Consider the following 22,711-nt stretch of genomic DNA (forward strand, 5'->3'; position numbering starts at 1 on the left):
CATCAATTTTGACGTTTATGTCATGGTCAGTGCACTTATGGTCTTAATTCCTTGAGTAATTTGTTTACTTAATTATGCATAGAGTTGAAATTAATTAATGAAAGAAACGATGAATGAAATTACTCAATGTAATTGGTTCTACCCACGCATCTCTCAGCATTAATACTCAGCCTACAGTTCCTGCCCTTGTGAAACAAAAAATGTTGGATTCTTCCCCTGAAGATGAAGACTTCCCTGGACGCCTCTTACACCAGGTACTTTTGCAATACAAATTATAATATTTCCGCTTGAGATATTCTTACTAAACTTCCTACATGCAACAAATGTATTTAACTTTCTTCTACAGGCTGCTCTATGGGACAATACCGAATTGTTAGAAGACTTATTGGCTGGAGGTCAACAAAATTTCATCAATTCTCAAGACAGTTGGGGTAGGACGCCACTACACGCAGCTGCTATTACTGATAACTCAAAATGTCTTCAGTTTCTTTTAAATTCTGGTGCTGACCCAAACATTCAATGTGGGTTACGAGGAGAAAAAAAGGTATATATGAATTAAACAGTTCGTTTCTTTCAATTATAAGAAATTTATGGTAATAGATATATTCCATCTACCTACTCCGTAACACAATATAATTCAATTCTTTTTCATGTACCATTTCCTTTCAGAAGCTATCATAGCTGGCTTAATATTATTCACTGCCACCCTAAATATCATGCTTGTATCAATACCATAGCAATCTCACAAGTTCTTTAACCATGAAGTCTTTATACTGGACTGCATTTGCCTACTATTTTCCCTGGCATTAAGTATATTTTGTAGCAATCTATATTTAGGACCCCTAATTACATGTCCGAAGTACTCCAGCTTTCTCTTCTTGATGTTTTTTATATTACCAGTAGTCTTGCTGACAGGGCCCCCGTAAGAACTACTGGCGCCTGTGTGCAAAAAAGGATTTTGGCGCCCCTTGTCATTTTATAGGCATAGGTATTTTGATAATGTTTTTTTATTTATTTTTTTGAGGTCCGGACAGATAATCCCCGGACCAATAATCCTGGACTAAAAATCCCCACAAATTATCCCTGGACAAAACATCCCCGGACAAAAAACCCCCAGACAAATAATCCCCGGACAAAAAATTCCCACAAAAAATCCCGGACAAATATTCCCCACAATTTTTTTGGACAAAATATCCTCACAAAAAATCCCTGACAAAAAATCCCCACGAATTATTTGTTGCCAGATAATTCTCTAAAAGTTTTCCCCCAAATTTCGAATTCCAATTCCATGCCGAAATCTTCAAATTTTACATTAATCGTCCAACACTACATGGAATACAATTTTTACGTACACCCAGCTCGACCAAAATGGCCTAGTTGGGCGTACAGAAGAAACTAAATGCGATAACGCATATGCATCTAAGTAACTCCTTTGTACAAGTTAGAATAGTGGGAAAAATATCAAACAGTTCCTGCGTAAATTCTGGACTGAGACAGGGAGATCCGTTGTCAGCATTGTTGTTTAATCTGGCCTTAGAATATGTCATGCCAAAAATTTATCCAAAAATCAAACCAGACATAGCTACTCGGGGAGAGGCCAGATGGGAGAAGGTCTGTAGGATGGCCTAGAAAAAGGTGGAAAAATGCAGTCAGAGAAGATCTGGAGAAAATGGGAGTGAGACCATGGGAAATAGTGGCACAGGACTGACAAACATGGAAGGCAATAATAAACGCGGCAAAGACTCTCGAAGAGTTATAACGACATTGATGATGATGATGACTAAATATTTTTGACGCTAAATGTACAAAAAGGGACAGGTTTTTTGGATTACAATCAAGATTATCGTTGTCAAGACCAGCAGTTATCATCACGAATACGCAATGTACTGGACATACTTATTCAAAATAGAGTGAGCAAAAGATTTAAGCCAATAATTACAACATGATTCCCACAGCCTTAGCTCATTCCCCAAATCATTCTCTCCCAGAATGACCCAACTAAAAAAATTTGTTCGAAATGAAAAAATTATTTTGTGAATTTGTTTAAAAAAAAATGTTTTACCAATTTTTCGTTCACGGCACCGCTTGACACCCTGTGATTTGTTATAAGGACCTCTTTTTGAGTTAGTTTGTGCAAAAAAATCGAATCAGAATAATTTCTCAAAGGGGACGACGATACAGTCCGGTCTAATTAGTTATTTGATAGGTATGCGATTTTCAAATATTGCGATTCATCATTTGAGCGCCGCAGAATCGTTCGCTTATCGATGAGATAGAATTACCGCCCACACACTATGCTCAACCAATGTGTTTGGAATTTTTCCACGAAATCAGCGCATAGTTAGGTATTTCTTATCTACAGTTGGGTGTTTGTTATTTTTATAGCGGGATTTTTTATTTTTTGTTTATATAAAGACTAAAAATGTCATCCAAGATCCAAACAAAATAAAACTGAACTATTTAATTTCTCAACTTTTATTTTAAAATTAATTTTTGCTTTTTTATTTTTTTTTGTAAATATTTTTGCACTTTTTGACCCTTGTTTTTGGCGCCCCTAAAGGACGGCTCCCGTGTGCATTGCACACTTTGCACATATGGTAGCGGGGGCCCTGCTTGCTGAGATATTGGAGTATTGTTGAGTTTCGAATCTTCTCTTCCCAAGAAACTTTTAAAATTTTTATATAGCATGACATTTTGAAATCCTCAAGGCAATTTAGATCACTTTTATTCACAGTACAAGAATTGACACCATAAAGTAAGACCAGTAACATGTAGCAGCGAAGTAGGGGGATCCATAATGCCAATTTTAGGTAGGTATCTATTACATAATACCTTGGACATCCTTCTAAAAGCTGTTCTGTCTTGCTCAGTTCTGGAACTAATTTCACTGTGACTTTGTGTGTTACAATTTAATTGATATCCAAGTTAATCAAATTGATCAACTTGCTGCTTAAGTTTGGTACTATTTACATATACAGAAGGTTATATATTCCGCTGTTTACTTATTACGAGTATTTAGGTTTTCTGCATATTTAGATCCAGACCTGCTTCATATCCAGTAAAAGCACTCTACAAAAATAACACAGTAGCTATCAAAATGGGCAATCGAATATGCAGTCCATTTAAGATGACAAAGGGACTACTACAGGGCTGCTCCACATCCCCTACCCTGTTCAAAATATTCCTGGGAAAGATCCTGAAACCATGGAAAAGAAAGTGCGAAGGAATGGGTACACCAGTAAGGAATGAATATTTATATACCCTAAGTTTTGCTGACGACTAAATAGTGATTGCACAAGACGAAGATGACCTCAGTTGATGATGAGGAAACTGGAACAGGAATATACAAAAAATGGGATGGAAATAAACCTAAAGAAAACTGAATACCTAACAACGAAGAATACAGAAATAAAACAACTAAAAATAGACGAAGGTAAACAAATCAGAGGAACAGATAAGTACAAGTATTTAGGTTTTATAATATCAAATTAAGGAACAACTGAGGAAGATATAAAAAATAGACTAGGACAAACAAGAGACTGCATACAAAAATTTAACCCGATACTGTGGGATAAGAACATCAGCATAAAAACAAAAAGAAGAATATATAATACCATGACAAGAAGTATCCTCACTTATGGGTGTGAAAATTGGACAATAAATAAGAAAACCAAAAATAAAATAAGAGCGACAGAGATGAAATTCCTAAGGAGAAGCTGCAGAGTAACAAGGAGAGATAGAATAAATAACATAGAGATTAAGAGAAGAATGGGAGTGAACTCAGACATAATAGACTACATCGAACAGAACAGATTAACCTGGTACGGACATGTCAGAAGAGCAGACTAAAATCGGTGGATAAACCGAATAACAGAGTGGAGCCCGATAGGAAAAAGGAAGAGAGGCAGACCCCGAAGATCCTTCAGAGATGAAGTAGACGAAGTAATGGAGAGAAGAAATCTACAGGAAGGGGACTGGCAAGACAGAAAGAGCTGGAGAGAACGGTTGAGTGAAGGAATACAGTGAAAACTGTGGAAATCCTTCTGCTTCTTTACAGCGCTCAATGACACTGTCAAGTATTGTTTGCTATATAATTCAATAAATAGCTACATTTATGGCTATTTTGTATATTATGTTTGTTATTGTACACTTTACGTTTTTTGAGTTGTTCTGAAGGTATTTAAATGAACTGGTATAACTTATTAAAGCTAAAAAAACATTGAGGAATTTAGTATTAATCTCTTCTTTCAGACACCGTTGCATTTAGCAGCTGAACATGGTCATGTGAAAAACATTTTGAGTTTGTTGCAACATAATGCAGATCTCTCTGTAAGGGATTCAAAAGGGATGACAGGTATTGACTTGGCAGAAAAATGTGGTCATGTGAAGTGTGTGATGGTTCTTAAAGAGGCTTCTGGTAAGTTTTTTATGAAAGTATTTTATTTCTGGGATAATATTTGGATTATAAAAATGACGATGATGTTGAAATTTACATTTAATGTAATTTTACCCCCTTTACATTTACATTTTTCAAGTTTTTGTTATTTTATATTGGTATCAAGCAATTAAATTGATTTAATTATTATTTTTCTTTTCTTTATCTATTTAATTTGGATTTTTTTGTTATGCTTTTTACAAATCTGGACCTCAGAGGTAAACTATACTATGCCATTTCGAGTCACTGTGTTTAGCCTGTGTTTGCAAAAAGTTTAGGGCACTTAGGATGTTAATAAAAATCTTATGTATCCCATAATTGGTTGACAGACAATATGACCATATTTTAATGATAATGTATAACCAATTTGTATAATCCAACAAATAAAATAAGTGGATTAAAGGAACTTGTTCAAAATAACATAATGTTGACATACTGTAGTTTACCTTTGAAATCCAGAAATTAGCTTTCATATTTTAATTTTTTCTTTTATATAAGTAGTAGAGTATATGTTGAACAGTAAGGGCAACAATACATCACCCTGCCATACTCTCTTAAGATATGTATGTCTTTCCATCAATTTGAACTGAACCCACCTGGTTCCAATACAAGTCAGCAATCATGTGAGTATGTATTTCTATAAGCTGGTCATGCTGTACTGGTGTACTGTATCAAAATATTTTTCATAATCAATGAAACAGGCATAGACATCAACATTAACATCATGACAGTTGAAGTAGAACTTGTATACTATTCTTTTTTTATTTTTTTCGCTTTTTTTTTCATCCATCCATCCATAGCCCAATTGAAGTTTATACAGGGAGCCCAAAAAAATTTTTTTTAATTAAATTAATTTACAAAAAAAGAAGAATGAATGTAATTTATTTAATTCAAAATACATTTTACTGCTGTAAGGAAAAGAACAAGATGATTATTTGAGAAATAAACATTGCTTTTCGCTTAAATTCAATGTTCAAGTTGCCACCCACCTGCCTCTTGGCAGTTTGGACATTTAATTTATGCGAAAAACAATGTTTATTTGTGACATAAACATTTTTTTCTAATTTATGAGAGCAGTAAAATGTATTTTGAGGCGCAGCACACTGGCAACGGTTGGCAATGGATAGGACTGACTGGCGTAATAGACTTGAGAAGGTCAAGGCTCTTTCATAGGGCTGTAGCACCATTGATGATGATGAAAATGTATTTTGAATTAAATAAATTACACACATTATTTTTGTGTCAATTAATTTAATTCAAAAAAATTTTTTGGACACCCTGTATAAATAATTATATTAATCAAAAATGAATAACCATTTTCAATTTCGTTGCAACACGAAACTACAGCCGCATCATTATTCCAGTTCAATCAGAGAGTGCAGCAAGCACCTCTACCGGTTTCGAAACTTATTAGTCTCTCATCAGGAGGCACATATGCTGCTCTCTCTGATCCAACCAAAACAAACCCCGGCGTGCAGTCACGTATTGCAACGAACGAAATGGCATAGATGCCCTAGCGGCAACTGCTATCAAAAAACTAAGTTTTCAATCTAATAGCATATAAAACAACATCCAAAAATGTTATTCTACACCCTACCAGACTGAACACAATGGGAACCTTCTCTGGTAACACCTCCAAGGCTTCTACAATTTGCAAGCCATAACGGATGCTGAGACTAAGGAAGATGAGGGAATCTTACCATTTATAATTCACGTCCCATCTGCTCAGCGCGGTAAAGTTCCAACGAGAATGGTTCCCTTCGTACTCCAATCGGAGTAAACATGTAAATCAAAAATGAATAACCATTTTCAATTTCGTTGCAACACGAAACTACAGCCGCGTCATTATTCCAGTTCAATCAGAGAGTGCAGCAAGCACCTCTACCGGTTTCGAAACTTATTAGTCTCCCATCAGGAAACACATATGCTGCTCTCTCTGATCCAACCAAAACAAACCCCGGCGTGCAGTCACGGATTGCAACGAACGAAATGGCATAGATGCCCTAGCGGCAACTGCTATCAAAAAACTAAGTTTTCAATCTAATAGCATATAAAACAACATCCAAAAATGTCATTCTACACCCTACCAGACTGAACACAATGGGAACCTTCTCTGGTAACACCTCCAATGCTTCTACATTTTGCAAGCCATAACGGATGCTGAGACTAAGGAAGATGAGGGAAATAAATTGTAAAATTCCCTCATCTTCCTTAGTCTCAGCATCCGTTATGGCTTGCAAATTGTAGAAGCCTTGGAGGTGTTACCAGAGAAGGTTCCCATTGTGTTCAGTCTGGTAGGGTGTAGAATAACATTTTTGGATGCTGTTTTATATGCTATTAGATTGAAAACTTAGTTTTTTTTTAATTATATTAATGTTTATATTACTGAATAGGTAACTGAATAACCTTTCAAATGAGCTACCATACGAATCATATTCCTATTTAAAAAATCATCGATTACATCATCACGCCCAGATGGATGACGTCATTAGTATGATATATATGCCGAAAAACCATAATTTAAAAATAAAAATCGATTTGTTTCGGGATTTCTCCTTTTTACAATTTTTACATTCTTCAAACCTTAAAATGTATTTTTATAAAAATTATATAAAATGTATCAGTAAAAATATAATGGAATATCCAGCTGATGTACTTGCTTGTTTATCAATAAAATTAACAACTCATGACATAATATTAATTGTTTATACAATTTTTTATAGTATGATCAAAGACAAAATCTTATCTATATTAACTACTAAAACTTATATTAAACCAAGTGAACATTTGTAATAATGTAAACGTATATATATTTTATTTTACTTATTTGATAAAATTAACCAAAACTTGATGAAAAATTATCTATTAATAACAATATAAAAAAAATAGCACAAAGTGTCATAGTGTACCCAATACTAACTAGAGATGGGAAAAAACTACCGGTTATAAACTAAAACCGTTTTTTACTCCTCAATAATCGGTTTTTCCGGTTGTTGTTTTTTGTCTCGGTTATAATCGATTTTTTCTTCTAAATTTCTTTGTATTTTTCTATTTTAAAACGTTTTTATAGACTTCGCTTTGTCTTTGTCACTCTCTCCACAAATTTTGCAATCCATTTTAAACATAGGTCTATGTTTCCTAGGCACCTGAAATTTTCAGAATAGCTCAGAACTAGTTAATAATGCAATATTTAATTGCTATTATATGGATAAATCTTTTTTTTATTATTTCAAACTATTTTAAAAATGTGACTAATGCAATGACATTTAAATACCATTTTAAAGTAAGTTAACGAATCGAGACGTGGTAGCTCAGTGGCAGAGTGGTAGACTAGAGATCGAGAGGTCCTGAGTTCGAAACAGGTCTGTTACGTATCTTTTTTAAATTTTTTTAATAAATGATTAAAAGTTAATATAATAAAAATTCATATTTTATGGCATTAGCGATGAAGGTACTCGCCGCTAGGCGGCTCTTTTCGTATCCCTCATATTCGCTTCATAATGCCCATCATTAAATGCTCGTTGCATAATATACTATTATGACATAGAAATTTCCGATATCGGAAAAGAAATGAAAGGCAGAATTTACAAAACAGTCATCAGACCAATAATGATATACGCGGCAGAAACACGACCCGACACAGAGAGGACAAAAAGATTGCTCGAAACAGCGGAGATGACAACCCTTCGAAAAATCGATGGTAAGACTCTATGGGACAGAGCTAGAAGTACGGATATACGACGGAGATGCAAGGTGGATAACATTAATAACTGGGTAAGAAACAGAAGAATAGAATGGAATGACCACATAAGCCGAATGACAACACATAGGGTAGTCAGGACAGCGAGAGACGGTTCCCCAATAGGAAGACGATCAGTAGGAAGACCACGAAAACGATGGAATGACAACTTACTAGAGGCACAATGAAAAAACAGACAGAGTCATGTCAATTTTATATTGGGTTCTATGAATAATGAAAACGTTTTATTATAAAAAGTTCTTTTTTTATAAAAGTGTAATTATTTTTCTTGTGGTTAATCAAGACCAGCAAATTCGGATTATATTATTTCGAATTAAAAAATCCTATATCAGTACGAAATTAATAGTCTCTCATCATTTGTTATCTACCAAATGATTTGTTAAATACAAAATTGGACAATTGTGTCATTTAACGAGATATAAATGAAGTCAATCAACTTTAACCGTGAACTTCCTGTTTGCTTCTTTTCCTCAACTCTAATAGTGTCGATTTTTTAAAAATTATTAGATGATCTTATTTATTATCCCAATAACACACCAAAACAAAGGAGAACAAGCGAGCTCATATTATTAAAAAAGGGCGATAAGAGACAACCAGAAAACTACAGATGTATCAATTTGCTAAATACTACTCTGAAAATTACAACTAAAATTTTACAGGAACGAATAAATCAGCTCATAAACTTAGCAGATGAGCAGCGTACGGGAAGGTTGTGTACAGATGCAATATTCGTCATAAAGGGGATTATAGAGAAAGCATTAGAATACAATAGACCCTCATTACTGTTTGATTGACTTAAGGAAGGCATTTGACAGGGGCGACTACGAATTCTCCCACGCTACCTAGGTACTTAGATAATATTTTTGTGAACATATATAGTTTTTATTTTACTTTATTGTATTCAAAAAGGAACCCAATTCCCAAAGCATGAGCGAAAATTTTAAATGATTAAATAATGAAACTATAACAATATAATCGAATAAAGTTTATTTATAAATCTACATTAACTTATATACAATAGCAACCATTAAAAACTGTATCAAAAATAAAAGACTTGGGAGTAATTTTCGACAAAAATTTAACATTTGTCGATCATATTAACTCTGTCACAATACAGTCATCCAAAATATTGGGTTTCATCGTGAGAAATTGTAGACATTTTTCTGTTGACACTGTCAGAAGCCTTTACTCTTCATTAGTCAGATCTAAACTTGAGTATGGATCAGTGGTGTGGTGTCCTTACCAAGCTGTCCATAAATATACTGTAGAAAAGGTTCAGCATAAGTTTCTACGATTTTGTGGATTGAAATTATATATTGGGATCTCTGATCATAATTATTCAATTTTGGAAAAACAACTGAATTTGAAAACACTTTCAGAAAGGAGAATCTGTGCTGGATTAAAATTTTTGCATAAAATTGTTACAGGGAAAATTGATAGTGCTGAATTGTTGGAGTCGGTTAACATTGAGATTGTCACACGAAATAGGAGACATAACTACTCTTCTTTTCATATACCCTATCATCGAACAAATTATGGTATGAATTTGCCTATAGAAAGATACTCGAGATATGTTAACCAACTTCATTTGGAAATATTTGATATGTCTGAGAGTGGGTTCAGGGCTCAATTTAATAGAATCAATTTCATAGAATAATTAATACTTTAGTTTAGTGTAAAACTTTGATTATAAATTTAGGGTTGTAATGTTAATTGTTGGTTGTTTGAACATTGTTGCAGGTTGAATTATTTTTGTTGTTTTTTGATTATATTTTTTTCTCAATCTATTACATACATCTTACATTTTACTATTGGTTAATTGTAACTGTTAATGGGGTTTTCCCGTAATATTAATAAAATAAATAAAATAAAAACTACAGCTAAACAATAACAATGCTTAATTCTAATGTCTGATTAGTGATTAAAATAAGTAAGAGTGAACACTATATTTTATGTTTTAAAAGTTAGCTGCATAATAATTGCAAACTGACTTAATGAAGTCTAATTTAGTAATGTTTTGGTTATAGTCCAGGGCGCATCTGTTTTGAGATGGACGTTGAGAGGTGACTCAAATTTTTTTGCAGAAATTGCTTAAAAATAACTCAAATAATAATATTTGACTTATCCTCCCACTCAAAATGGTCCGGAACATGATTTAAATAATCAAAATGTTAAAATATTAATGAAAAATTCGATTTTTTTATTGGTTATTTGATTATAACTTTAAAACTGTTCATTTCTGAGAAAAGTTGTACTAAAAATAAAAGTTGCGTAATAAAATTTCCTACAATATAGAATTGGTTAGTAATTTAAAAAATAGTCACCCTTGTAGCAAAATAGCAATCATTGCGAAAAACACCATGCAAAAACAAGTATTCGCATTTTACGTTTTTCAACCATTTATGCTACACTTAGGACCTTCATATTTTACCAAGAAAAACTTAATGATATAGTAAAACAACACTGTAAATTTTATTAAGATCGGTTTAATAGATTTCGCAAAATAAATTTTGCAATCCAGCTTTCGCAAAAAAATTTCATTTTTTTTAAATGTTGCAGGACTGAAAATAAAGCAGATAGCAAGTTGAATATTTTTTTGCTTATAGAAGTGTACTGTACCTTTCATTTGCAATTTGCAAAATTAAAATCGATTAATTACCACGGCGTCAGAAAATTTTTTAAATAAACATTAATTTTTGGTGCTACGCGCAGGACAGCGGTGTTCAGTTCACACAAGTTGATTTCCACCCAAATTTCTTCCAATCTTTATCTAATATATTATTTTCTTACTCTATATTTTGTTGTATTTTAATATTTTAATTCCACAAAAATCAAACTAATTTTATTATTGTTTGTGAAATATTGTTTAAACAATTGCATATGTTTAAAAATAATAAACTTTTATTCTCTAAGTTAAAATATATGAACAAAGAAAGTTTTTGCTAAAAAAACTGTTATTTCAAAGGATAGAGTATGTGTTTTTATTTTGCAATAAACAAATTTATTTATGTATATCGAAATGTAATAAAAATTAAAATGTATCAATTATTATCAAAGGTCATTGGAATGCCCAATCAGAGCAAACTATCCGCTGTCCTGCGCGTAGCACCAATAATTAATGTTTACTTAAAAAAATTCCTGACGCCGTGATAGTTAATCGATTTTAGTTTTGCAAATTGTAGATGAAAGGTACAGTACACTTCTATAAGCAAAAAAAAAGTCAACTTGCTCTCTGCTTTATTTTCAGTCCTGTAACATTTTGAAAAAATGAATTTTTTTTGCAAAAGGTGGATTGCAAAATTTATTTTGCAAAATATATTAAACCGATCTTAACGAAATTTACAGTATTGTTTTACTGTATCATAAAGTTTTTCTGAATGAAATATGAAGGTCCTAAGTGTAGCACAAATGGCTGAAAAACGTAAAATGCGAATACTTGTTTTTGTATGGTTTTTTCGCAATTATTGCTATTTTGCAACAAGGGTAATTTTTTATTATATAATTAATTTTTTAAATTTTTAGCCAATTATATATTGTAGGAAATTTAATTACGCAACTTTTATGTCAATACAACTTTTCTCGGAAATGAATATTTTTAAAGTTATAATCAAAAAACGAAGAAAAAAATCGAATTTATCCTTCATTTTTTGACATTTTGATTATTTAAACAATGTTCCGGACCTATTTGAGAGGGAGGATAACTCAAATATTATTATTTGAGTTATTTTTAGGCAATTTCTGCAAAAAAATTTGAGTCACCTCTCAACGTCCAAATGTACTAATATTTTTACAGATGCGCCCTGGTCTATTAACGTAATTCAACGTATTAACGTATTCATTTAGCCTACTTTCAATAAAATCAACTTTTCTTTTTGCCGTTTTATCAAGTTTTTTTCGAATCTATGTGCAGTTCTAATTTTCACATATATACTTCTGCTTGAAAATTTTACAAAATGTCTGTAAATTTAAATATTTCAGGATGTGATTTATAAAAACATTCGTTAAATTTCGAGTGAAATGATTCACATGCGTTTGTAGTAAATATAAGAGATGATGAATTTGAAGCCCACATGTAAGGTGGAAATTTTGAATCTTCCGTTAAATAATTATCAACTAGGTAATCACAAAATTGCAAAACTCTGTCATCTTCTGGCATAATATTAAAAAGTTCATCAGAAAAAAAGTCACCAACATCATTTGGATCTAAATAAGGAATGCCGAAAAACAATTTTAAATATTTTCCAATAACAGTTTGATTTTTATATTCCGAAGACAAACCTAAATTTTGAATTTTTCGGTACCAATTTTGTGTTAAATGAAATTTGCAACAAAAAATAAGAATGTCGGGCCACACTAACTTGGCTGCATTTTGAATTGCTATTTCAAAATCAGAAATTATTCTCTTCGGTTTGAAATTTAAATTCAAATCTGTACAAATTGTTATTAATGTATAAAAAGTACTTTTGTACGATTGCTGTGATTTATTTGGTAACAAACAAAATACTAGAGGAACATAAAAACCATTTGTAGCCATGTATAGTAAACATCTGACAAAAAGTTTAGAACAGTATTGAAAAGTTCGATCTACATACAAAGAATCTACATTACACAAAAAGTAAAGATTTGTGAAACAACTAAAAATTGCGAAATTATTTTTCGTAGATAATAAAAAGTTTTCACCTGTATTTGTTTTTAAATTTAAGTTCACTAACACTTGTAGAACTTCTTCCTGTGACTTGGGCAATGATGGTATGGATTTTCGTCTTGCAGCATAGATATTTCTTCGAACGCAAGAAATGTCTTTCGTCGTCAGCGGTAAATTGCTGAAATTTTCCTTCCTCAATTCCTTATGGACAATCTTTAAAGGTCTTTCACATATATCTTCTACAGCTTTCCTCTTTGTAGAATTACTAAAAATTTGCCGGTCAACGTGGATATCTGGAGCATGATTATGCTCCACCGATGCTTTTTCAAGAATAACGTAATTTTCATCACCTTCCTTTGTGTACACTTTTTGTTGACACCCTTTTTTGATGCATCGCCATCTAACTTTTCCATCTTTGGAGACAAAGGCCTTTGAATATTTATATTCATTAATTATTAATAAAAGTTCTCCCCTTTGACTAAACATAGTCTTTGGATTCGCCATTTAAAATTAAACACTAAAGGACAAAACCGGACACTATACCGTAATACTTGCAACTGAAGTGAATAACTGAAAATATTTATATTCTTACTTTCAACTATAATCAAATTTGGAATTTCCGGTCATTAAGACTTAATCCCCAACTTTCTCGGCGATGGGGCAGCAGGTACTTGGGATTAATGGGCCCAGGTAGTTCGTGGGGCAGTTAGATAACGCCGTTTGACAGAGCAAAACTTAAAAATATAATACATATCTTTTGTATAATAAAGAGATCCTTCTAGATGTTATAAAAACAATTGAAAATATACGGTACATTCCATGTCAAATCACTCAGGCAAAAAATTTTGGATCTCCGATTTGTCTGAAAATTGGTATATAGCTTCTGCGGGACGTAAAAATAAGATATTTAAGGTCAAAAAATCTTCTTCTTTTTTTCTCAAAATGTGATTTTATGCGATTTTACAGTGATTTGGTGTTTATTTAAACAAATTTGCATTTTCTGTCGTAAAGTATCAATGAAAAACATAATATTTTAATAGAAAGGACTCAAAAATGTCATTATATGGCATTATAACAAGTTATTTTGAATCAAAACAAGTTTTTGATCAAATTTTATAGTGTAAAAAACGTTAAAATACCGTTTTTTACATTTTCCTTTATTCCCAAAATACATCATCATCGATTTGGCTGAAAATTTGCCCACAGATATCCAAAAGATAGAACTTTAAGTGGTTAGAAGGATTTGAATTATATTACAATACCAAAAAAGTTACATGCAGTAATATCAGACTCAAAAGTATATATTAGTCCAGTCGGGATAGCATTTGACCTTGAATGCCGAGCTGCCCAAAATTTTATTTTTCTGATCTTTAAGGGAGTCAATAGTAGATAGCCTAAATTTAAAAGCACGAATGAATTCCTCCGTTACGTTAGCCGCCATCTTGATTTTAAAGGAGAACCTGTTTGGCTCAATATCTCCGTCATTTTTAACTTTTCGACAAAAATGGTAGGAACTGAAATTGTTCCAAATAAATCGTATTTACAATTATTACAATTTCTTTTTAACAATTTTTGTCGTGAGGTCGATATTTTCGAGTTAATTTTACTTACAGTAGACGCCTATATTTTTGACTATAATATTGCATGTAACTTTTTTGGTATTGTAATATAATTCAAATCCTTCTCACCACTTAAAGTCCTATGTTTTGTCTATCTGTGGGCAAACTTTCAGCCAAATCGATTATGATGTATTTTGGGAATGGAGAAAAATGTAAAAAACGGTATTTTAACGTTTTCTACACTATAAAATTTGATCAAAAGCTTGTTTTGAATCAAAGTAACTTGTTATAATGCCATATAATGACATTTTTGAGTCCTTTCTATTAAAATATTATGTTTTTCATTGATACTTTACGATAGAAAATGCAAATTTGTATAAATAAACACCAAATCACTGTAAAATCGCATAAAATAACATTTTGAGAAAAAAAGAAGAAGAAGATTTTTTGACCTTAAATATCTTATTTGTACGTCCCGCAGAAGCTATATACCAATTTTCAGACAAATCGGAGGTCCAAAATTTTTTTTGCTCCAAAATTGAGTGATTTGAAATGGAATGACCCATACATGAAAACAATAATATGGAAGTCAGGATAGATAGACAATTTACGGATCCTACAGATACAGGCAGTGGAATAAGATAGGGCGATTCACTAAGCCCTGTGGTGTGTCTAATCGTGTATGAAGTTATAAAGACCATCAATAAAGGAAGAGAATACAGAATGAAAAACAACGAAATTAGAATTCTCTATTACAAAGACGATGCAGTATTGATAGCTCAAAATAAAGATAGCCTTTGATAGCCTAGTTCTCAGATCACAAGAGCAAAAGAATTTAAATGACGATTTCAACTGAGAAACCCAGAACAAAAGTAATCAGTAAAGACATATTAAGATGGACACTGGAAGTCGATGAAGTTAGGATTGACCAAGTAATGCAAATAAAGTATCTATACTTTGTTTCACGTTGAGAATAGAACGTTACGCTTACGGAGATCAGTGGTGCCAAACCTCTTGCGCACGGGAGGATACTCGACTGCCGATATACGATTCATTCTAGTCAGTACGGCGTGGCATCCGCGCGCTTCTATCTTTTATAAGAAATACATGGGGCTATATCCGCAATGTTCTATTCTTAACGGGAAACGCTCTATAGGGATTACACTGTTCAGCTATGGAGACGTTGAAAAAGAAGTAAGAGATCAAGTAGAAAGAGCTTTTAGGGCCGATTTCTTATATTGAGTTTAACTCCAGTTTAACCTGAACTTTTAGTGAACGTCGCACATAGGAGTATTTGGGTAACAAAACCGGACAAAACTATAATAACATATTTAATTTATTCTACCTGCCATTTCCTACATTTAGACTTATTGCTGGGTTTGGGTCAGATAAATACTTTATATATAATGAACTGTTTAATATGCTTTGAATTTGGAACTTATTTAATTGTTTATGCAAATAATCGGATTAAGTGTTGATAGCATAATGCATTCTAGGGATTAAGTGTTACTAAGAACGAGTTACTGAAATAAGTCTAATAAGACTGTAACACATCAAATAGTCATAATTAAAGTGTATTTAGACTTTGCATACATTATAATACATTTTAAATATTTTTTTAGCTAATATTAATCGTCTTCTTCTTCGCTTTCATTTTCTTCCTGATCTGTATTATCGTCGCTATCCCCTTCATGAGATGTAGTTGGAGTAAACAAAATGGCGGAAGTAGGCGGATGATTTAACAACGTTGTTTGTTAGCCAACAAGTTCATTAGTACTACTATGCATAAATTGTAGCCCGACAAGACCCGACACATTAACAAAAACACTGCTGTTTGATAAATTTAAGTAAAAATATATACCAAAATAATTACTTTTATTATATGACTATTAAATATGAAAAATAATTAATTATTCATTCAATTGTAATTTTAAAATAGAGTACATATCTTATTCTGTCATATTCACAAAGTTTTTCCACTAAACTTCTCTACACAAAAACACAGTATTAAATTTAAAATTCACAGAAACTAAAAATGACGAGATCAAAAGCAATCGATTTCGCCAAGAACTAAGTTCCAACTGACCTAGCTGAGAGGTGCACACCAGGAGGTTGATTTATACCTACCATTAGATGGGTCGGTCACTTAGGTAGGGGAAAATGAGGTTTAGTCAGGGTTTTATTTAAGTTGCCGATTTCGACTTTTGTGGCATTTTAAACTACGTTAAGTTTGAATGCTGAAATTAGAGCCCAGGTGCGGGAGCACGCCAAATAGAATTCTATTTTAGTGACGTCACGTTGCCTAGCAACCGTCGATTCTCCCATTATGAAATTCTATTTTGTGACGTCAGCAAAATAGAATTCTATTTGGCGTGCTCTGGGCCCAGTTCACATGATTTCAAGGATTACGAATGCGTTGTATTATTGCAACTTGACATAAAACGCTATCATAATATAAATATAACCTATTATAATTATTATATTAAGCATAACGATAAACGATAACATTATTGACGTTTGACTATAAATACTTAAATTTAACTTTATTCAAAAACAGCATACAAAATGGCGATAGTTTTACCTTTTGCCATCTATTGGCATTTCTCGAAAGCTACTAGAATCTAGAAATGTTTGTATTGCCAACAAATATTAAGGTGCAGAACGTGAACTGACAATGAGAATTGCATTTCCAAACAAAACCAAAGTTCAAGGATGAACCTCAGTCAATTGAACTATAGATTAAGTTAGGTATGAGAAATCGGCCCTTAGATTAGCAGGATGTCTTAATAACACTATAAGGCGTAAGCGACCCGTTAACTGTAAGATGAAATTAAGAATCTGTTAGGTCAATATGAGACAAATAATGACGTACTCATCAGAAACAAGACCCGACACAACCATAACACAGAGAGTCCTGGAAACAACAGAAATGAGAAGTCAGAACTTCAGGAACCACACTAAGAGACTGAATAAGGAGTGACGGTATTAGAAGAAAATGTAATGTACAGGGTATAAACAAGTGGACAATATAATATATAGAAGAAAAAAGAATGAAACAATCACATATTTATTTAGCGTAGGCTATATCACAGTTTTTGTATATATAAATAAAAATAATAATACATTATAAATGATAATAATTAATTTTTATAAACAAAAATTTAGTTGGTAAATATATTCAATCGACTCCTTGGTCGCCACTAAAAAATCGGAACAATACCGCATAACTTTTGTAGATTATTTTGTGTTATAAGTTTTGCAGTCGTCTTTGTAAGATGTTCTTTAAAGCTTAGCGTTCTATCGAGTGTCACACCTAGATATTTTGAGTATTTACTATGGTTGAGGAGTCTGTCCTCAAAGTGGATTTTTAATGGTTAATTAGCCAATCTGTTGTTTAAATGAAAGCATGATACTTCCGTCTTGGAGGTAGTGGGCTGTAATCTCCAGCGACGGAAATATCTCCCGAGGATAACCAAGTCGTTTGTTAATATTTGCTCAGTAGTTTCCAATTCTTCATGCCTCGTAGCAAGTGCCCAGTCAGCTGCATATCTGAACTTTTTTGATGAGGTTTCAGGCATGTCTGCACGTCTTTATATTATAAAGGAGTAAGAAGAAAACATTTTTTATCGAGAAAAACTAATTCCTTTGTGTCAGTACAACGATAAAATTATATTGAACTGTGTACTTAAACTTACATTCTTGACCTTTTCGCTCGTGTACAAGGAAATTGTACAAAAATCTTTTGTTTATAAACGATATTGCCTAATCTTATCACGAGTTGTAATAAGCACTTTTCCTCTTTTTTCTTTTAATGTCGAGTTTACTAATGATATATTTAAAAATAATCATACTGTTTTATAATTCTTCACTTGGTTTAATTATCTAGAGTCCACAATCTCTAGAATGATAACCCCTTGGCGTGAGACTTTGTCATTTGAGGATTTGAATCTGTGTTATTTATATAGTACGGTAAAATTGTACCAAATTTAAAAATACGTCTTTCTAGATATTATATTCTACCAGTTCTACAACAGATTTGAAGAGTATTGATCTTATGAATCCCTGATCTAAAACGCTCAGTTGTGTTTTTTTTCTTGTGTTTAAAAATAAATGAAACTTTTACGTGAAAATAAATTCCATCCATACAAAAAAAAAGATTAGTTCAACAGTTGTCAGATGATCATTTCGATAGACGTGGAGAATTTGCAATGATGGAAAAATCTTATAATCAAAGCGATCCAAAAATTTTAAATACTATGTTTTGCTCGGATGCTACTTTTTAATTAACGGAAACGTAAATTGGCCTAATTTTAGATACTGGTCACGTAACAATCCTCGTTGGATGCGTGTACCTAACCACACACAGCATCCAGAAAAACTTAACACGTATGCTACTAATTGGTCAATTTTTCATTGAGGGAAACTTAAATGGTCCGGACTTAATACTTTAGTTAAATCGGATATTTCAAAATTCAAGTAATTGTTTTCAATTACATTTTAATGTAAAAGTTTCATTATTCGAAACTATCATGAAATAACAATATCTCAAACGACAATATTTGACTGCAACAAGAGCGTATTCGCGGTTTGCAAGTACTTGAAGGGGATACGAGAAACGATCGTGCGCGAATAGCGGAGAAATATTGCAAATTTCTTAAATAATTCATATTGCTAATTGAAATTGTCAAATTGACGTACATTTCATACCTACTGTCATTGAAGAAGAAAAATTATATATTGCTCCACAATATGATATGCAATTACAGTGGAGTCCCGATATAACGAACCCCGATGTAAAGAATTTCCCAATATAACGAGTTTTTTTAAATCCCCTTCAAACCTCCATAAGACTCAATGTAAAGAATACCCCTATATAATGAAATATGTCGATTTTAACCCTCGATATAACGAATTTTTACGATTTGCGGAGATAAATTAAAACCCCTGTATAATGAATGTTGAGTGTAGCAAACCCCTATAAAAAGCACGCAACCCCTTTATTACGCATTTCTCCGTTTCAAACCTCGGTTTAGCGCAGTTGAGTATAGATAGTGGCGACTCACAGACAAGTCCACACATGAAAACAATCAGATCTGCTTCCCGCCCCCCTGCCCTTGGTGAAAGGTGAGCTACAGGATGTCGAAGAAGCTGTTATTAAGTGGTTTAAACAGTACCGGGATAAAAATGTACCCGTTGGAGGTCCCATGCTCCAAGAAAAGGCTCACCAGTTCGAAGAACAATTAATTAGGGCACGCAGACTTTCGAGCCAGTAATGGCTGGTTGGATCGGTTCAAGAAGGGGCACGAAATTAGTTTCAAAAACGTTTGTGGCGAAAGTGCTGCCGTGGATGATGTAACTTGCGAAGATTAGAAAGCTAAATTGACAGACCCGTGGATACAATGCAGATGATATCTACAATTCTGATGAGACAGGGTTTTTTGACTGGGTTAAGCGATGAGAAATTCGTTATATACAGGTTTGAATTTGGCTTTAATAACCCCCTTTTAACGAATATTGGCCGCAGTTTACCTCGATATAACGAACCCCGTTATTGAAAAATTCTCGATATAACAAATTTTTTTCGAACCCTTCAGATTCGTTATACCGAGGTTCCACTGTATTATATAAAGGTAAATTTAATTAATTGTATTTTGCTTGCAGTACTGCATTTTAATAACTAATTTTATTTACTACATACAATTGTTTACTTTTTAATAACATAACCTGAATCTTACTTTGTCTCCTTATTATTTCTAATGGGAATAAGCCACAATTTTAGCAAAAAATTATTTTATTAACGTTTCGAAGCCCAAATCGGGTTTCGTTGTCAAAATACAAAATACTACTAAAATAAACAAAAATATTGTTGCTAAGTAAAAAAATTCTTCTAATAATTTATTTAATATGACTCATTTATATTGACAATTCAGACGTATATTATACATTTTAAAGTAGAAGACTTTAAAATGATATCGCCAATATTTATGAGTTGCGTTCCTGGGACGACTTTACTAAAAGATACCTAGTTTAGGATATAGCTTCAGAACAACATCCTTATTATATTTTTGGACTATGGCCTTGACAAAATTATCCAGTAACCAGGACTAATATAATTGGCCAATATAATTAAAAGTGCGAAGAAAGTTGCTGAACGTAGAAACCAGGTGTCGCTTTTCCGAACTTGCACGGTCCCAATAGTGAGACAATACCTTTTTAATATGTGTCCCAGAAGGGTCTACCCCAAAATCCCCACAGCCAAAATCCCGACAGCCAAAATCCCGACAGCCAAAATCCCGACGGCCAAAATCCCGACGGCCAAAATCCCGACGGTCAAAATCCCGACGGTCAAAATCCCGACAAATCAAAGATCCCGACAAATCAAAGATCCCGTCAGATTTTCAAAACTATAATACATGGTATCTAAAGGGTGACTAAACAAAAGTATTTACCATTTAATATGAGCTAATGTTCTAAATAAAATTTCTAACATAGTTACATGAATTAAATTATTTTCCTTTTTTGCCAGTATATAGTTCAATTTATAATCAGATCCTCATTTCAAGTTTACTTTCATATAATACATATTATCAAGTCACTTACAACCGTCCATTTCAGTAAGTATAGCTTTTACATTATAAAATGAAGTGTTTAATAATTTTCTCTTTGAAAATACATAATTAGTACCCGTACTTCTTAGTAAGTAAATAATTAATTTTTTCATTTCAATACTCTATATCAGCGGTGGGCAAATACTTTTAAGCGCGGGCCAAAATGAAATTTTCAAAATGTCTCCCGGGCCGGAGACCTATACCCAGTGTGTACGCTGCGCACACGCTAATGATTTTGGTGGAGGTTTTTCTCTGCCCAAGAAAGTTTTTTGACATAAATACTATAAGTATCATTTTAAATCATTTGGACAAATACATTTGTCTGTTAATAATAAATAATAGTAGGTAATAATAAATTGTCTTACTTATGTGTATATGCGAACAATTTGTTCTCATTAAAATTACGAAATTTTTGATATGGTCCATTATATTAAGCCATAACAGGGATTCAGATAAAAAATGAAATTCAGAAATTCAAGAGAAGCCTTTTTGAAGATGAGGAAATTTCGGAGCAACCAAAGATGCAATCTGCAAATCTGATATCGGATGGTAAAATGTTATGTCAAGTCAACCATCATAGTCGAAATTCAAAGGTGTAACTTATGTAGTATGGTCATGTAGAAAGAATGGATGACGACAGGCTGCCAAAACAAATTTTAAAATGAACGCCAAGGAAAGAAGGAAGAGAGGAAAGCCGAAACAATCATGGCTGGGTGGCATTCAGAAGACAATGTCGGAAAAGCAACCTTCATCCTGGCGAATGCAACGACGGACGAAGCTGGAAACTGGGAACTGGAAGGCGGAGAACCCTATAAAAAAACCGGGATAATAATAAAAATGTTATGTCCACTCTATTCTTCGTTATTGGATTGTTAATGCTAACTTAGTGAGACAGCTGGAAGCCTTTTAGGAGAATTTTGAAAATACCATGGACCGATCATATTACGAACGAAATGGTATTGCACAGAATGGGAAAGAAACAGAGAACTTTGACCATCATTAAAGGGAGAAAGACAGCAAGGAGAAAGGGCACATATTAATAAATGATAAGTACGTTGTTGTAAGTTGTTGCAGCAGCTGATTATGAAGGGTAAAATCGAAGGAAAAGCAGAAGATAGAGATTCATTATTTATATGAACACTACAAACACTAATACTGTTGATTTCAACAAAATCGCATAAAAGAAATTAAGAGCGTAGGCGCAAAATTTCGGACCAATGCTTTTTAAATGCATTCCTTTTTTTTCGAATCCTGAGAAAACTAATAAATATTTTTGAAAAATTTAAATGCAGAATGAAAGATTACATTATTACCGAGGGCCTTGTAACAAATTAGAAGAACTTCTGTTCGAGTGAAAGTAAAGAGGATACTAAACTCCAACAGAAGTAAGGAAAAAATATTGAAACTAGATGTAAGCTAATGGAACAAAAATGAAGGGGCTTCTACGTTGAAGAAGCCGAAGTAATAAAGAATACTTTGCAGTAGTATTATGTTTATGGGGAAATGATAAGATGGAGAAATAGATGGACTTATAATATACATATAGAATAGACAGAGGCAAACTGAATGGAGTTGGCTAGCAAGATATGCAAGAGAACAACTTGACACTCTCAAGGATGGATACGGCTCGTTTGCATGCCTGTCGAAGAACAGTAGCTTAAAGTAGATAATGATGATGACTAGAAAAGGTAAATATTAAGATAA

The 22,711-nt window shown here is 32.8% G+C and overlaps 1 protein-coding gene across 1 annotated transcript in view; it reads left to right on the forward strand.

The window, feature by feature from the left end:
* The first annotated feature begins 5 nt into the window (after positions 1-5).
* LOC114327796 (leucine-rich repeat serine/threonine-protein kinase 1) overlaps positions 6-22,711 on the forward strand; it is a 123,450-nt gene continuing 100,744 nt past the window's right edge. The window contains exons 1-3 of the mRNA XM_050659613.1: positions 6-254; positions 347-544; positions 4,252-4,417. Coding sequence (XP_050515570.1) covers positions 114-254; positions 347-544; positions 4,252-4,417 — 505 coding nt within the window. The 5' untranslated portion in view covers positions 6-113. The remainder of the gene's footprint in view (positions 255-346; positions 545-4,251; positions 4,418-22,711) is intronic.

This window comes from Diabrotica virgifera, chromosome 8, assembly GCF_917563875.1.
Source record: "Diabrotica virgifera virgifera chromosome 8, PGI_DIABVI_V3a".
Taxonomy (NCBI): Eukaryota; Metazoa; Arthropoda; class Insecta; order Coleoptera; family Chrysomelidae; genus Diabrotica; species Diabrotica virgifera.